We start from the raw sequence: 15,796 nt of genomic DNA on the forward strand, positions 1-15,796 counted from the left end.
ACCCTGTAAGGGGACCCAGGCCCTTGGAATTCTATATTCTTTTTGAGACCTCAAATTGAGCTACTCAGTCTGGCGGAAGATATCTTGTCTTCTTTCTTCTTTGATTCTGTGGATTTCAATACCTAGGGTAACTTGGTGGCTTACCATGTTTATCCTATAGTACCCCCAAATCTCCATTGTTATCCTCAGTCTGTGTACATTTACCTTCATCCTCCTCAAACTCAAGCCATAAGAGAAGTCAGCAATTTGAAGGGGCAGTCATTAGAGCACTGGACCTGGAATCAGGAAGATCTGAGTTCAAATTTAGCCTCAGCTATGTACTAGCTTTGTAACCCTGGGCAAGTCATTTAACATCTGTTTGCCTCATTTTCCTCATCTCTGAAATGGGGGTAATAATAGCACCTACTTCCCAGGGTTGTTGTGAGAATCAAATGAGATCACTGAAAACTGCTTAGCAGAGTACCTGGCACATAGTGGGCGCTATATAAATGTTAGTCGTTATTAGTATTGTTTGCTATATTAAGTCTGGTCAAAGTTTGATGCTGGTGAAATCTACAAACATTCAGATGGTATTAGAAATTAGTGCTATGAAGTTATGAAAAGCAAAAGAATCTAGAACTTGGATTCTCATTCTGGTTCCTAACTCAGACTGGCCACTAAAAATAGAGCTGTTGTCATTTGTACGTAGCTCATAGATGAATAGACAGATAGACAGCTTACTGGCTCTCTCTTTAGGGTTTACAAAGGGCTTCACTTACAGCAACCCTACACGTAGGTAGTACAAGTAACATTATCCCATTTTATGGATGAGAAAACAGATATTCTCCAGGGAATAGGTTTACCCTTGTCGAAGGTCTCAGCACAGAAGCAGGAGAGCTTCTCAGGCATGGACAGGCCTCCTTTCCACTATTTCTACTTCATCACACTGTTAACACAGGCCCTACTTTTGTTATTGTAGGTCATTATAGGCCTGTAGTTTAATTTAACAAGCATTTTTAAAGTGCCTATTAGGTCCCTAGTATACAAAATATTCAGTTTCCCCTGTTCACTAAGAACCCATTTATTAAAAGATCAGTTTCCCTCTGAGGAGCTCCTCGCCATAAGAACAGTGAGGGGTCAGAGCCCAAGGGTTACCCCAAAGAGAGTCCTGACCAAAAGTGTATGTTTGCTTTGTTAGCATTTGCCATGTCCAGTTAACGTAAGTAGATCCTATATCTAAATGCAGAGGAGCATTAAATGAATCGTTTTTTTATGGAAGACAAATTTTTCCTGGTCAGAATTCCCCAGTTTTAAAACTGATTAAGAAACCTCTTTCAAAGTCTGAAGTGTCCTCTCCATAGCCTAGCACAGCACTGGACAATAATACACATTCCATGATGACCAGCTGAATGACTGGCTGGAGAGAACATTGTCCAATTCACTTCAGATCAAATGAGGATCAGGAAGGTAGGACAGGATGCCCCTGGAGCCTGGGCAGAAGCTCCTAATGTACCTTGCATGACTCCAGGGTGGGCCCACTGACTGGCATTCCTTTGATTCACCATTGATCAGTCCTGGGTTAAGGATGAGGCACGGGGACAGACAGGTAGTAGCTGTCTAAAGAAGATGGGGCTCCAGGAGCATAGACTTGATGACCACCTTAGTTCAGCTCCAGGATGAAGACAGGTATATTAGAGTGAAAATAACATTGGATTTGAAATTCATTCAAGTTCCAGACTACAATATCCTAGCTATGTGATAGCTATTTGCTCCACATCTGAACCTCAATTTCCTCTGTGAAATGGGGATGATAATCATTGTATTACCTACCTCCTGGATCCAGTAGAAAGCACTTTGTAAACTATAATATTAACAGAAGGTATTGGTACTATAATTCCCCTCAATGCAGACTCCCCCCAGCAACTTGCTAACAACTGTTCCCAGCCACCTTCTTGTCATTCTCTGAAGACAGAAGAGAATCCATGGTCTCCACCTATCTACTCTGGCATTTGGTCCCCAGTGGGTAGGGTGGCATTTCACATCTCAGAGGTAGGGATGGGAATCAAGTCCCTGATTCCCTCAAATGCTAAGGCAAGGGGTCCCCATCCTCCACTCCTCCTCCATCTGCATGGTCCCACATTGTACTTTACAAAGCTTTTTGCTATCCAGATGCTTAATAAATGCTTCTTGCCTTGTCTTGCCTTGCCTTGCCAGTTGTTTCTCAAACAAATTATTAATCCTCATTTGACAAAAATGAGCCCGAAGACACTAAATTCAAAGTTACCCAACAGGCTAGTTACTAAGATCCAGATCTTTCCCCCGAAGCAACGGGACCTTCTCTCTTTGGTCATTAATAGGTTGTGTCTTCTTGTACGACTTAGGTGTACAGATGTATTCATCGACATCACTGCTACCCCACATCATGGAGGCGATGGGCCTTCTACCTCCTCCCTGGGATCTCTCTGGCATTTGTGGCTATCGCCATCTACACTTTCATGGGGACCAACGACAACTACTTCTACACCCACAGCATCTGGCACGTGCTGATGGCCAGTAGCGTGGCTTTCCTTCTACCCCCTCGTGACAAGAACACAGAACCCTGGGCCTGGTCACAGAAACTCACCTGCCGCTACCAGCTCTGTAAGAACACCCAGGAGGAACTCTATGCGGTGACGTGAAGTTACCTGGCCCGTGGCCCAGCTGTTCTTCTGCAGCAGGGACTGCCAACGATGGGCTGCGTCCACCTGCCTTCCAGCTCTGCCCGCAGCTCTCATTTTGCCTCTCTCTCCGAGAATAAAGGAGATACGCTTCCTATTTGATTTGTCTGAATAAAATTGTCCTGAGCACAGTTTTTCTATTTCTGCCAACAGAAGAAGTATTCTTCTCTTCCCCCAACCCCAAATCCAGTTCCTGAATCCCAGTTCTGTCTCACCTCAGGAGGCCTATGGGATCTAGGCCTAGGTATCTGCCATCATGACATCTATGTGACAGTCTGCTTGGGACCAGAGCCTCTGGCCCTCCTAAGTGGTCAAGGGTAAACTTTTGGTTTGATGGGAGATTCAAAGAAACTCCATGGAGATCTCCAGCTTCCTAAGCTGTTGAACTGTGCTAAGGGGTAGAATATAGCTCAGAATTTTGGGCACTCGGCAAGTTTGGGGGCAGATCCAGAAAGAGAGAGGATAGAGTAGGAGAGAAGGAAAAACGAAGGTGAGTCAGAACTGCTTCTACCTCTTTCCTTGCCTTCTATGAGAAGCAGAACCAAGACATGCACATTTTCGACTGCAGGGTTGGTCTTGGCCTCCAGATACCACAGCCCATCCACAGGATTTACCCCATCTCATGCTCTCCTACTTACCTCTGAGACTGAAGGAGGCAGCACCTGAGATTGGGTTGTGTTGGAGGTTTCATTGTAATCTTTGTTCTGGTTATTTCCTAGTGGAGTTGTCCCTTTTTTGCCCCTACCCTTGTGTCCTCCCCACCTCCATCTCTACTTCCCCAAAGCTACCAGACCCTCTCTCTGGAAAAGCAGCTGTATCCTCAAGGCAAGGTGAAGGAGGCTAACTAGGGGTATAGTATATGATGGAGCCTTTATTATGTGTCTAGAAAGATCACTTCTCAGTCAGGGATCAAGACCAAACCTTCTGTTCATGGAAGTAAGAGCAAGTCAGTGAAGTGGAATCCATAGGAAGCTATGTAGATCACATTCCCCATTGGGAATTTACTTAAGCACCGTCCTCCTGCAGGGGCAATTCGGGGTAATGATAGAGAGCCAGCCGCTGTCTGGAATAAGTGGCAGAACCAACTGACACTGGCTGTGACCTGGAACAAATCACTTTTATGACTTAGTGCTGTAGGCAACTCCCTCTTACAGAGAAGGTGCCACTGTGGTACTAGAGGAAGTTCCTAATCGTGATGAATCACAGGTCTGGTTTCTATCCCTTCTTCCTACTGTCATCCTTATCTGTAAGGAATCAGTCTGTATCCTGGAATAGAGCTCAGGCTGAGTTCAGGGCAGTCTGGAGTGGAGACCAGAAGCAATTCAACTTTCCCACACAGGAATACCCATTTCTTCATTCAGTGTCTATTTATTGTTCCCCTGTCCCGTGAAAGTCTCTGGGCTAGATGCTGGACTGAATCAGTGTCCTTGACTTTAATTAATACTGTTAAAACTGCTAAACAAAGGTTTAAAATTTAACCTAGACACAGCTGAGAGACTTGAGCTTTTTTAAGCAAAGGAACAATACATTAGACCTGCGCTTTAGAAATATCCATTTGGAGGCTAGGATTAGAGGGAGGTGAAGGGAAGCCAATGAGGAAGCTCTTGCTGTTAAGTGATGAGAGGCTTAATTAGGGGGGCAAAAAAAGGGGAAGAATTCCAGAGATGAGGCAGAGATACAATCTGACTCTAGGAAATGAGGAAGAGAAAAGACTTGATAATTTTGTTCCAGACCGGGGTGACTGGGATTATGGCGGTGCTTTCAGACAGAGAGAAAGAAGCTAGAGGAGTGGGTTCAAAAACAGGCGATGAGATTTGTTCCGGACAGGTTGAGTGCAGTGCTGTAGACTGTCCTGTTGGAAAGGATGGGATGTCCGCATGGAGACATTCAACAAAGCTGGATTTTGCGGGTCCAAGCAGGGCATCAGGAGGTGCCGGTGTGAAGCCGTGGGCACGGGGGGAGTGCCAGTTTAGCCAGAGAAGAGGCGCAGGGAAGCGCTGCCCTTCTGTTAGACATCCTGCTGTGTCCAGGGGGCGGTAAGGAATCCCAAAGGGGGTGAAAGGTGCGGGCAGAAGCAGAGCGAGGAGGCCGGAGGGCACGGCCCGCCCCGGCTGGGGGTGACCGCAGGGCCAGCTGGGCTCGGAAGCCAGAAGACACCTGGTGTGGAAGGAGGAGGATGCTGGGGACGTCACCCACGCGTGCTCTCCGGCGGCCGGGCCGCGTCACGTCAGGCTCGTTCGCGGTTAAAGGAGGAGGCGGGGGGAACCTGCCGAGTCCCGCTGGGAGCGCGTGGCCACTCCCGCCAGCCATCCACGCGTGGTGGGGAGGAGGAGCGGGTGCGCGCGCCAGACAGCCGAGGGTGAACCTGGGGCTTGCGGGAGCTCGGTCCTCGGATACGCAAAATCTCCCACGATCCCCAGCGGGGGCTAGGGGCGGGGCCGCGACGGAGACGGACAGCTCTCCCAGCCTATCAGAGAGAGAGGAGGGAGGTGTCGCCGACTTCGACTTCCGCTTCCTCCGGGCCGCCGGTGCTTGTGAGCTCAGCGTGTTCAGGGGAGACCCTGAGGGTCGGGGGTGGCGTCCGGGGGGCTGCCTTCCCGCCCCTGAGCCGAGGCTGAAGAAACGGGGTGCCTCAGGGGGGGTAGCGCCAAGGACTCAAAGATCTCCCCCCGCGTCGGTAGGTGGTGAGCCTCCCGTCCCGGCCAAGCGCTCAGCCGTTCTTTCTGGCTCTGATCTGGGAAGTGAATGATCCCCCAGCTCGGACACCTGGGTACCGCGGCCTTGGTGTGAATGATCCCCCAGACCCCCCCCAGCTCGGACACCTGGGTACCGCGGCCTTGGTGTGAATGATCCCCCAGACCCCCCAGCTCGGACACCTGGGTACCGCGGCCTTGGTGTGAATGATCCCCCAGACCCCCCAGCTCGGACACCTGGGTACCGCGGCCTTGGTGTGAATGATCCCCCAGACCCCCCAGCTCGGACACCTGGGTACCGCGGCCTTGGTGGTAGCGGGTTACGCTCCTCCGTGCCCCCAGCTGGTGTCGTGCTGCCCCCAGCCCATAATAAACCTAAATAAGTACGTAGAAGCCCCCTCCCTCATCCATCAGGGGATGCTCTTCTATTTTTTAATTGGTATTTGTTGGCGGGGGTTAACCTGCCTGGCATTGTGGCCCCTCGTCTGCGATGGCACGACTATAAACGAGGGGTGCCCCCTGGTAGTTCACAGGGCCTCTTGGAGGGGCCCCTTTGGGAACCACGTCATTGGAAGCTGCGATAGGCGGTAAAGTTAGAAAGGCCTCTGGAAAGGACCCCGAGCTCACTGGCTTTGGGCCGGTGGGTTGAGCCGTGGGGCTGGACAGGGCGTGTGGTCTGTAGGGGCCAGACTGTGGAAGGCCTCGAGGGCCAAGCCAAGTTCAGTCTTTCTTCTTAGGGTTCTAGGGAGTCGTTGGAACCCTTCTAGAAGGAGAGATATTACCCAGGCTTGGGTCTCTGCTTCTTGCTGTCCTCTTCACCTAGTCCTTGTTAACCCTAGTTTTTGAGTTTTTTTACCTGGTAAAAACATAATGAAGGAGGTTGATGTCATGGAAAAAATAGTAGATTTTAAGTTAGAAAGACCTATGTTCAAATCCCAGCCCCACCATTTGTTATTCATGTGACTCTGGGAAAGTCACTTTTGTCATCTCTGGACCTCACTTTCTTCAACTGAAAAGGAGGAGATGTACTGGATCAAAAGTTCTTAACCTTTGGTGCCATGAAGCCCTTTCTCAGGATAATGGTTTCTTAAAGAAATTCATAATTGAGAGAAATACTAAATGTCAGAAGTTAATGAAAATAAAGATGTCCTTTTTTTCACATCCAAGTCCATAGATACCCCCTCCCTGAACTTTGTTCCCAGACCTCTTGGGGATCTGTAAACCTTAGGTTGAGAACCCTTGGACTCAATGATGTCTGAAAGTCTTTCTAGATCTAAGTCCTGTGATGTTATAACTAGTGATGTGAATGATGGTGCTACAAATAATTTAGGGATCCTTTCTTCACAGTTACCCCCTAATGCCGCTGCACAAGTACCCTGTTAAACTCTGGAATACCTTGAAGCTGAGGCAGGGGATTTATTCTCGTCTGCCTCAACACTACCTCAAGTCACTGCAGAATGAAGGAAAACCCACAGCCGTTCATTATAAACCTCATGGGGTCAAGTACAAGATAAATCCGAAGAATGGACAACGTGAGCTTGTCCAGGATGTTCCCATCCCACTCTACTTTCCCCCTGAATCCCAGAAGGGACTCTGGGGTGGTGAGGGCTGGATCAAAGGTTATAGATATACCAACAATGACAAGGTATGTATGTGTGTTTGTGTGTGTGTGTGTGTGTGTGTGTGTGTGTGTGTGTGTGTGTGTGTGTGTGTGTGTGTTTTGGGAGGAGGAGGTGGTATGGCTAAGTGAGGGTAATCTACTGTGGGCCCAGGAGAGAGTAGAAGGGGCTGGTCTGTTGCTATGGCTCCATTCATTTATAGAGATGTAACTCAAAGTTATCTTCAGTTTTCTTCTATGAATCATAGAAAATAAGTCTGCTGCTAACTGAATGCCACTATAACTGCAAAAAAAAAAATTTGTAGCTGTTTTGATGACATCCTTAATTCTTATAAGTAGAATTTTCCATTTTTAAAAAGATTGTTGCTATTAATAACAATTCAAATTCATATAGAGATCCATAAAGCATTTTCCTAACTATGACCCTGTGAGGTTTTTCACTTTTGTGTTTATGTCCCCAGCACCTAATGTGATGTCTTGCACCATTTAGGGACTTAATAAAATGTTTGTTGAATTAGGTTGGAGGTAGTTGGTGCAAATACAATTGTCCGCATTTTACAGACAAGGAAACACATTCTGAGAAAGAAAATCACTTCCTTTGTTCATTTTGGATCATTGGTGGAATGAGAACTTGGACTCTGGTTTTCTGATTCTACAGCAGTGTTCGTTGCATGACTTCATGGTTGCCGCCATGGTGGGAAAGTGGGAAAGTGACAGGCCAGTGGCCTTCTCTCTCCCTGGTAGTGACAGATTCTTGGATATTAGGAGGGACTGGGGGGAGAAGAGTAAGCCTGCCCTTTCTTCTCCCTGTTCTGCCAAGCAACTCTTCTCACTTTAGCTGCGCTGAGCCAATAATAACATGACGTAGAGGAATGTCCCCTCTGGTCACCTCCAAACTGCCCCTGTCCTTCCTTGTACCCTTTGGCACTTTTTTGCATTAGCTTAGCCTTAAACATCACATGAGCTTTAGTCTCCCAGTCTTTGCACATGCTTAGTTATTTGGAATGTGAATATTAGTGAGCCATGATACTGAGTTTATTGTGTCTAGTAAGATGGAACTTTTTGAAGGTCATTAATGTTAGGAGAAGGACGTCAACTCCAGGAGAACTCAAGGGGAGACTAACTGAGGCTGAACTAGCTAGGAGTTCACGATATGAAAGGAGATGAAAATGGCAAGAGTTGAGCAGGTAGACTGGGATCATATTTTAGGGGGGTATGGAATAGAAAGGTCACAGCTGGTTGGGCTGACAGCATTGTCTGTTAAAACAGGTTTAATATATTCTAACTGGTAAGGTAATTTTTTTAAACCGACCCTCTACATTTCCTTCTTTATAGTAAATAGATATACTGTATATATGTATATACACACACTATACATACATACACATATATGTGTATCTGTATGTGTGTATATGTATATATTAAATATATATACACATATACGTATATATGTGTGTGTGTGTATATATGTATACATATACATATACACACATATCTAGATATCCATAATTTCTTTCAAACCAATCCCAGTATCCTGGGCTCTGATGAACCTACAGAGCTTCTGTACTTGCTGGCCCATTAAAGCTTTTCCCTTGAACTAAAAGAACAGGAGGGATGACAAAACTACACTTAAGGAGACAGGAGAAGAGACGAAACATCAAACCTGGGGCTAGATAAAGCAAGTGAGCATGGATGGGCACCCCAACGTCTGGGTGTGTTGGCAATTATGGAGGGAGACGTTGCTTGTCTTTCAGCAAGAGCACTGGTTATGTGCTCTTATGTAAGAACAGTTTGCTGACTCTTAGAAACGTTTTTCTGCCTTTAGCTCTCAAGGCGTGTGAGAAAGATTTGGAAGCCCCATCTCTATGAACGGGAGCTTTACAGTGAGATCTTGGACAAGAAATTCAAAATAATGGTTACCATGAGAACTCTGGATCTGATTGATGAAGCCTATGGATTTGACTTCTATATCCTCAAGGTGAGTCCCCAGGACTATGGAGAGGGAAAAAGGAAAGAAGAGCCAAGTTGTTGTTTCAAAGGCAGGCTCAAAACTAGGAACAGAACAACGTCATTCTGCCTGTGCTCGCTCTGAAGTTAGATTGGCAGCCACAGCTGCTGCTTGACATTAAACTAGGGATTTAAGGTTTGGTGTCCATTGCTGGATTGTGGGGAATGAGAATCTCAGCGTCCGCCTTGTGTTACAATGTTCAGTTCACTTTTTAGGAAAGATGTTCACAAACTGGACTGTATCTGAGATGATGGGGGAACTGGAAGCTATGTAATATGAGAACTAGTTGAAAGAACTGTATTTAGCTTGGGAAAGAGAAAACTTGATGGGGAATGGGGACAACTAATGGAAAAAATGGCACATGATAATTCTCTTCCAATATTTGAGCTCTATGTCTTAAAAGCCTCTAATCCTCTAGGCAGTCATGTGGAAAATGGGTTCCATTATTATCCCCCTTGGCAGGATGGATGGAGAGCTGGCCTTGGAGTCAGGATAAATTGGGTTCAGGTCCAGTCTCCATGTGACTATTGGCAAATTCTTGGAGCTGTCAGTGCCTCATAGCAACTTTATACGATTATAAATTGCAGAATGGTTTCTGATATTCATTGATAGAGGGATTTCTCATGGGGAGCTGCCTGCACAAATGAAATCACAGGTTCAGACTAAAAAAAAAAATTGATTACACTTGTTCTGCTTGGCATCAGAGGGCAGGACTAAGACATTGTTGCAGAGAGTAAGACTGCAACCTGATATAAAGAAGCACTTCCAAACAATCCTCATAATCCAAGAGGGAAGATTTGACTGGACCTGCCCTGGGTAGTGATGACTTTTCTATAAGCAGAGGGCTTCAGGTTGAGTGTAGATAACAATGTGTTCAGATCCCAGGATGTAATAGAAGGACTTCCTGATAGGTACAATTGAACTAGATGACCATTGAGGTCACTTTCAGATTTCCTTATTTTCTGAATATGATCCAGAACTCACTGAGTGGTCCATTGATTATTCTAGGATGAAAGTCACTCCACAGAATGTTTAGTTTATTTGAAGATATTTTCCTACGTTTTGCATGATTACACACATATAACCTATATCAAATTGCTTGCCTTCTCAACAAGGGGGTAGAGGAGGCAGGAAAGGAGAGATTTTGGAACTCAAAATTTTAAAAAATGTTAAAAGTTGTGTTTATATGCAATGAGAAAAACAGTTAAAAATTTTTTTTAGAAATAAAGATATTTTCCGTTACAAAAGCACAAAAAATTACATATTTAAATATGTCAAAATAATTCTGATTTACTCAGGCAAGCTATTTTTGTCTGTCTTTGTATATGGAAGAGGGGCTGTGAATAGGTGTTCTGAAAAGCCCTTTGATTAATCTAAAAGTTTGAGGAACAGTGGACTGGAGCAACAGTTAATTGTCCAATTCCTTTAGGTCTCACCACTGCTATTTTTATCTATTTTTCCTCCCATGGAAAAGTGAACTGGGCCCTAAGAGACCCTGACCACCTGTCTTAGAGAGTGGGAGGGCTGAACCAGGTCCAGATGGGGCCTCAGTCTGTTCATTACAGAAATAGGTACCTATTAAAGGCTCTATGAGGATGACATTTCATTTGCATTCCTGAAGATTATTGAAAATCAAATCCAATTACATGATTAGTGCTTGATTTATGTGTATGACTTTACCTCCAGACGCCAAAGGAGGATTTGTGCTCCAAGTTTGGGATGGATTTGAAACGAGGAATGCTATTGCGTCTTGCCCGAAGGGACCCTCAGCTCCACCCAGATGATCCAGAAAAGAGAGAAGCTATTTATAACAAATACAAGGTGAGCAACCAAACTGATTTTTCTGGCTAAATTCTGCACATCCATTTGAATTAACTCATCCAAGGATCATCCAGCCCCTTATGCCTGAGGCCTCCTTCACTTCTCTTCAAATGGGTGTTCCCTCTTATTCTTACAACCTCTGGCACAATTGGCTGCTCCGGTAAACTTAATAAGTATATTCATCTATAATTTAGAATAATCAAAATTATATTCAGCTCAATAAATGTAATTTACTAAGCACCTGCTTTAGGTCAGGCGATTTATAGTATATAAAATGCTTTCCTCATGATAGGCCTTCAAGTAGGTAGTATCACTATTTTTATCTCTATTTTACAAATGAGAAAACTGAGGTTTAGAGAAAGGAGATGGCTTACTTTAGGTAATCCAGCTAGATAGTGACAGAGCTGAGATTCAAACTCGGATCTTCTGACTCCTAAGCCAGTGTTCTTTCAGCTATGTTTGTAAAACACTTTGCAAACCTTGAAGTACTGTTTAAATGTTAGTTGTCATTTTTATTATTATTACCACTCTACCTCACAGAATCTTAGGGTCATTGTTATTTCCCCCCGTTTTTTTTCCTTATGCTGTAGGAGTTTGTGATCCCAGAAGAAGAGGCTGAATGGGTTGGTTTGACATTAGAGGAAGCAGTGGAAAAACAGAGGCTCCTGGAAGAAAAAGTGAGTATCAAGAACAGGGTCCATTGATGGCCTGATGTCTAAGCTGGTATTTCAAGCTGTTTACTTTGGATGCAAGAGAAGTGGCTTGTGAAGGGGCAGGGGCATCAGGCCTCCTCATCTCAAGCTTTTGGGTGGGAGTGACAGGCAAGATGGGAGAGAAGCTATGGAAAAACTATGCCAGTTCTGGCCAAGGAACAGGAGCAGACCAGGTCCCGATTCCTGTTCTGGAGCCTTTCTGCTTTCTCAGCAGAGAAAGCTTTTGTCAGCTCTTGAGGATTGGCTTTGCTGCACCCTCCAGCCTAGCACAGTAGCTCCCCTTCCTCCCTATATTGGGGCCACCCTGACCTCAGTGCACTGAGACATCAGTTTAGCATGTTTACTTACAGTAGGCAAAAAAGTCAAACTATACAAAATGTACAACCTAGATAGTGTTACAGAAATACTGAGTACAGAGCAAGGATCCCATCCTAAGATCCCTAAACCATATATAATTTTGACATCAAAGCAATTAAAGATTTCTTGTGTGTACTGCCATGTGCTCAGTGCTGGAGGGAATACTAAGATGAAAGACAAGGTCTCCTCAAGGAATTTATCGTTGAGTAAGAGGCATTAGATGTACACAGATGACTGTGGTAAATGTTACAAAATGATTAGTTCTGTTGGAGAGGTGTGAGTGGCCTAGGAGATTCAAAGAGGGATGGATCACTTCCAGTTGGAGGGGTCAAAGAAGGCTTCTAGGAATAATCTAGCATAGTGGCTTGCACATAGTAGGCATTCAGTAATAAATTTTTTTTAGTGAGCCAGAACCCAAGCAAGGTTTTGAAAAAGGATAAGTAATATCAACTCATATAACACATCGAAACTGCTTTCCTTACAACTTTTGAGGTATGGAGCGTAATTTTATAGGTGAGGAAACTAGGGCTAAGTGAGATGTTCCTCAGAGACTTGTCCAGTCATAGAGTGAAGTGTTAGAATCTAGGCCTTCACCCTCCAGGCCTATTCTCTCTGCCCCACCTCAAGCTGTCTATATAGGCACGAGAGAGGGCTTGTCCAAATATGTGGAAGAAGAAGATAAGGTAAGTTGTCTCACATACCAAACTGGCCCTGACCCTGTGGCTTTTTTTAATACTCTTCCAGTTCATTCTTTCAATTACTATTAAGCTTTAATGGGAGCAGGAAATGGAAAGGGGAGGGAAGGGAAGGGGAGGAGAGGAGAGAAAGAAATATAGCCAGTAAATCCCAAGTTAACTGAGCATCCTCTGGCCATCCAAATTTACCTTCCTTTGAAGAGAAGAAGGAAGAGGAGGTGGGGACAGACAGGAGAGGAGTTGAGTTACCCAGCTAGCTGGGTCCCCATTCAGACAGCTGTGTCTACTCACAGATTATTTTGTTCGTCCTTCGTTGCCAAAGAAGACCATGCCATCAGAGAAATGATGCCATAACTTGCACTTGACTTTGTTTTGAGGGTGGGAGGGCTGTGCGAGGTCACCAGCCTCACTTCTCCTCCAGAGCCATCTGAATCCAGTGACCAGATATTCATCAGGATGACTAGAGATGGTCCAGGATGCAATAGGAGATCTTTCCCTTTCCCTTCCCTTCCCTTGCCTTCTTTTCCCTTCACCTTAAACCTACTGCATTCTGAAGCCCATAGATTGGACAACACTAGGCCCCTGTCCAAGCCCCACTTAAGGGCTGTTTTCTGTACTCTCCTGGCTTAAGAGTGATGATCAGTAGTAACTGTTGCTGTTTCCCTCCCAGCCTGATGTAGTTATTTTTCTTTGCCTTATTAAAGGAGCCATCCCCTGACTACTTCTTAAACAGGCCTATGCACTGAATGGCTTACCTCACCTTAAGTGAGTACCTGAAAAGGCCTTGACCTCAAGGGGACAAGGTCTCCCATTGCATCCTGGGCCATCTCTAGTCATCCTAATGATTATGTGGTCACTGGATGACTCAGGAGGAGAAGTGAGGCTGGTGACCTGCACAGCCCTCCCTCACTCAAAACAAAGTCAAGTGCAAAGTTATGTCATCATTTCTATGATGCCATGGTCTATTCTACAATAAAGGACAAACACAACAATTAAGCTTCTCCTATTTGTGAAGTCTTCAGAATATTAGTGAGGGAGATAAAGGGATAAATAAGTCAAGATCCCTGCCCTCAAAGGGTTTACAGTGTAATTGGAATAAAACCTATACAGAAACTAACCTCCAGGCCTACATCACCACTTGCCTCTTGGATATTTCTAGCTGCATGTCTAATAGGCATGTATCTTCTCCCCTTCCCCCAGCTTTCTTATCTTCCTATTTTTGGTCATCATTAGCCTCCCAGGCTTGGGTCACCCAGGATTGGGTCATAAAAGTAAGCATCAGTTCCTCCCTCCCCGTTGTTTCCCAGTTACCAAGTCTTGTTAATTCTGCCTTCACAACATCTTGAGGCTATCCCCTTTTCTCTACTTGTGTAGCCACCACCCTAATCCAGGTCCTCACTACTTCTCCACTGGATTATTGCAAGAGCCTTCTAATTGGCCTCCCTGCCACAGGTCTCTTCCCCCTTCCATACTATCCTCTACAGAGCCACCAAATGAAATTCCTAAAACACATCTGTCCATGTTATTTCCCCACTTAGAAAGCTCCAGCAGCTCCTTGTTGGTTCTGGGATAAAGCACAGACTTATCTATCCACCATCTATAGCCCTTCACAGTGTCTCTAGCCGCTCTTTTGAGGTTTATTGAACGACACTGCCCTTCACAGTCGTTCCAACCAAACCAGACCATCTTCATCCACAGCTTTTCATCTCTGCGTGTGTGCCTTTACACAGGCTGCTCCCCTCCCTACCCCAGGGCTGAAATGTACTCCTTCTTCATCTCCTATAGGAGGTCAGCCCTGATCCTTCCCCATAGAATTAACTTGGCATGTGTTTTGTAGTTACTTGGCTATGTTCATGTAGCCTCTCTCTCCTCATGGAATGGAAACTTCTTGAGGTCAGGAACTGTTTTATTATTGTTTCTGTATCCTCAGTGCCTGGCACAGAGCCTGGCATATAGCAAGTGCTTAACAAATGTTTGTGAAGTGTTTCCAATAAATGTAGCACAACCTGGAACATGATAAATGCTCCAGAGGTGAAGTGAGGTGAGGCAGTGGAGAGACCATTTTTAGGTGGGGGATCAAGGAGGAGGAGGCTTTGACAGGTGATGGGTGGTATGTCTATAGATGGAGACTGGATTTCCTTCGCTGCCTTACAGACCCAGAGAGGTGTTGGATTCAGTTTCAAGTGGAAAGCTGGTAGCAAGATAGTAACTGGATTTTCTAGCTCTCTTTTAATTTCCTGAGCTGCTCCCCCTGGACAGATTGCTGCCCAACTCAGGAACATGTTCATTGTTCACAGCCATCTCAAGCCACCAAAGCATTCTCAGTCTTCTAGACTCTAGAGGCTAATCTAGAAGGAGCCTGGTGCTGCTCAGTCTCCTCTTAACATGGTTTTTGAGTTTTCATGAGGTAAACTGTGGCCTCAAAGAGAAGTACCACCATTTGGAATGTCTTTTGGGGAACATAACTGATGATGAGTTTTGATGGGGGTGGCAAGACAATCACATTCTCAGCTGGGGGATTGTGACTACTGAGGTGGGAGAGAAGACATCATCCACTTGTGTGTTTCTGTCTCCTTGGACTAGTTTCAACTGCTCTTGTTCTCCTCCTCTAGTGCCAGCTGCTCTGAAGGACCCTCACTCACTCTTTCTCCCCTTTTTAGGACCCCGTCCCTCTGTTCAAAGTATATGTGGAAGAACTCATTCAACAGCTTCAAGAACAGGCACTCTCACAGCCAGCTGTGATGCAGAGGAAAGCCTAATGAGCAGGAGCTTCCCAGAGACCAGATTGTTTGATTAAGAGGCCCCTTCCTCTTCTTCGTCCTCCTCCCCATCATATCCACTACAAACCCACTGCTGCATATTTCACAGGGAATTGGGAAGTAGAGTACATGAGGACTTTCTGCATCCCCCCTGCTGATCTCCCAGCCGAGCTCCTGGCCTGCCTCTGGCAGTAACCACAGTGATAGAACAGCTCTGAATCACAGTGCTCCCTGAGCTCCTGCCGATGCTTTGAACTCAATACCTTTATTTTTCTGAGACAGTCATTCAAAGGAACAATAAACAAACTCATCCAGTGATCCAGTTACTGTCCCAGTGTGTCCCTTTAGCCACGCACACATGCCAGAATGCTGCCAGGGATCAGAAGCTAGTGAGTGTCTTGTATAGTAGAACCACTGTCTGGAGCTTGTCACATAC

General features: G+C 45.4%; 2 protein-coding genes across 9 annotated transcripts in view; both read left to right on the forward strand.

Annotated features, from left to right (window-relative positions):
- PGAP6 (post-GPI attachment to proteins 6) overlaps nt 1–2,827 on the forward strand; it is a 29,757-nt gene extending 26,930 nt beyond the window's left edge. For all 3 annotated transcript variants that reach the window (XM_072601798.1, XM_072601788.1, XM_072601808.1), the window contains one exon: nt 2,361–2,827. In XM_072601798.1, coding sequence (XP_072457899.1) covers nt 2,361–2,657 — 297 coding nt within the window. In that variant the 3' untranslated portion in view covers nt 2,658–2,827. The remainder of the gene's footprint in view (nt 1–2,360) is intronic.
- A 1,779-nt stretch (nt 2,828–4,606) lies between these two features.
- The window catches only part of MRPL28 (mitochondrial ribosomal protein L28), a 30,495-nt gene continuing 19,305 nt past the window's right edge, over nt 4,607–15,796 (forward strand). For 2 of the 6 annotated variants that reach the window (XM_072601858.1, XM_072601820.1), the window contains exons 1-5: nt 5,199–5,373; nt 6,737–7,034; nt 8,833–8,985; nt 10,702–10,836; nt 11,427–11,513. In XM_072601858.1, the coding sequence (XP_072457959.1) occupies nt 6,747–7,034; nt 8,833–8,985; nt 10,702–10,836; nt 11,427–11,513 (663 nt within the window). In that variant the 5' untranslated portion in view covers nt 5,199–5,373; nt 6,737–6,746. Of the gene's footprint in view, nt 5,381–6,736; nt 7,035–8,832; nt 8,986–10,701; nt 10,837–11,426; nt 11,514–15,261; nt 15,679–15,796 lie in introns of those variants that run through there. The other 4 variants (XM_072601855.1, XM_072601846.1, XM_072601837.1 and 1 more) reach the window with 4 other exon arrangements.

Source organism: Notamacropus eugenii, chromosome 1 (genome assembly GCF_028372415.1).
Source record: "Notamacropus eugenii isolate mMacEug1 chromosome 1, mMacEug1.pri_v2, whole genome shotgun sequence".
Classification (NCBI taxonomy): Eukaryota; Metazoa; Chordata; class Mammalia; order Diprotodontia; family Macropodidae; genus Notamacropus; species Notamacropus eugenii.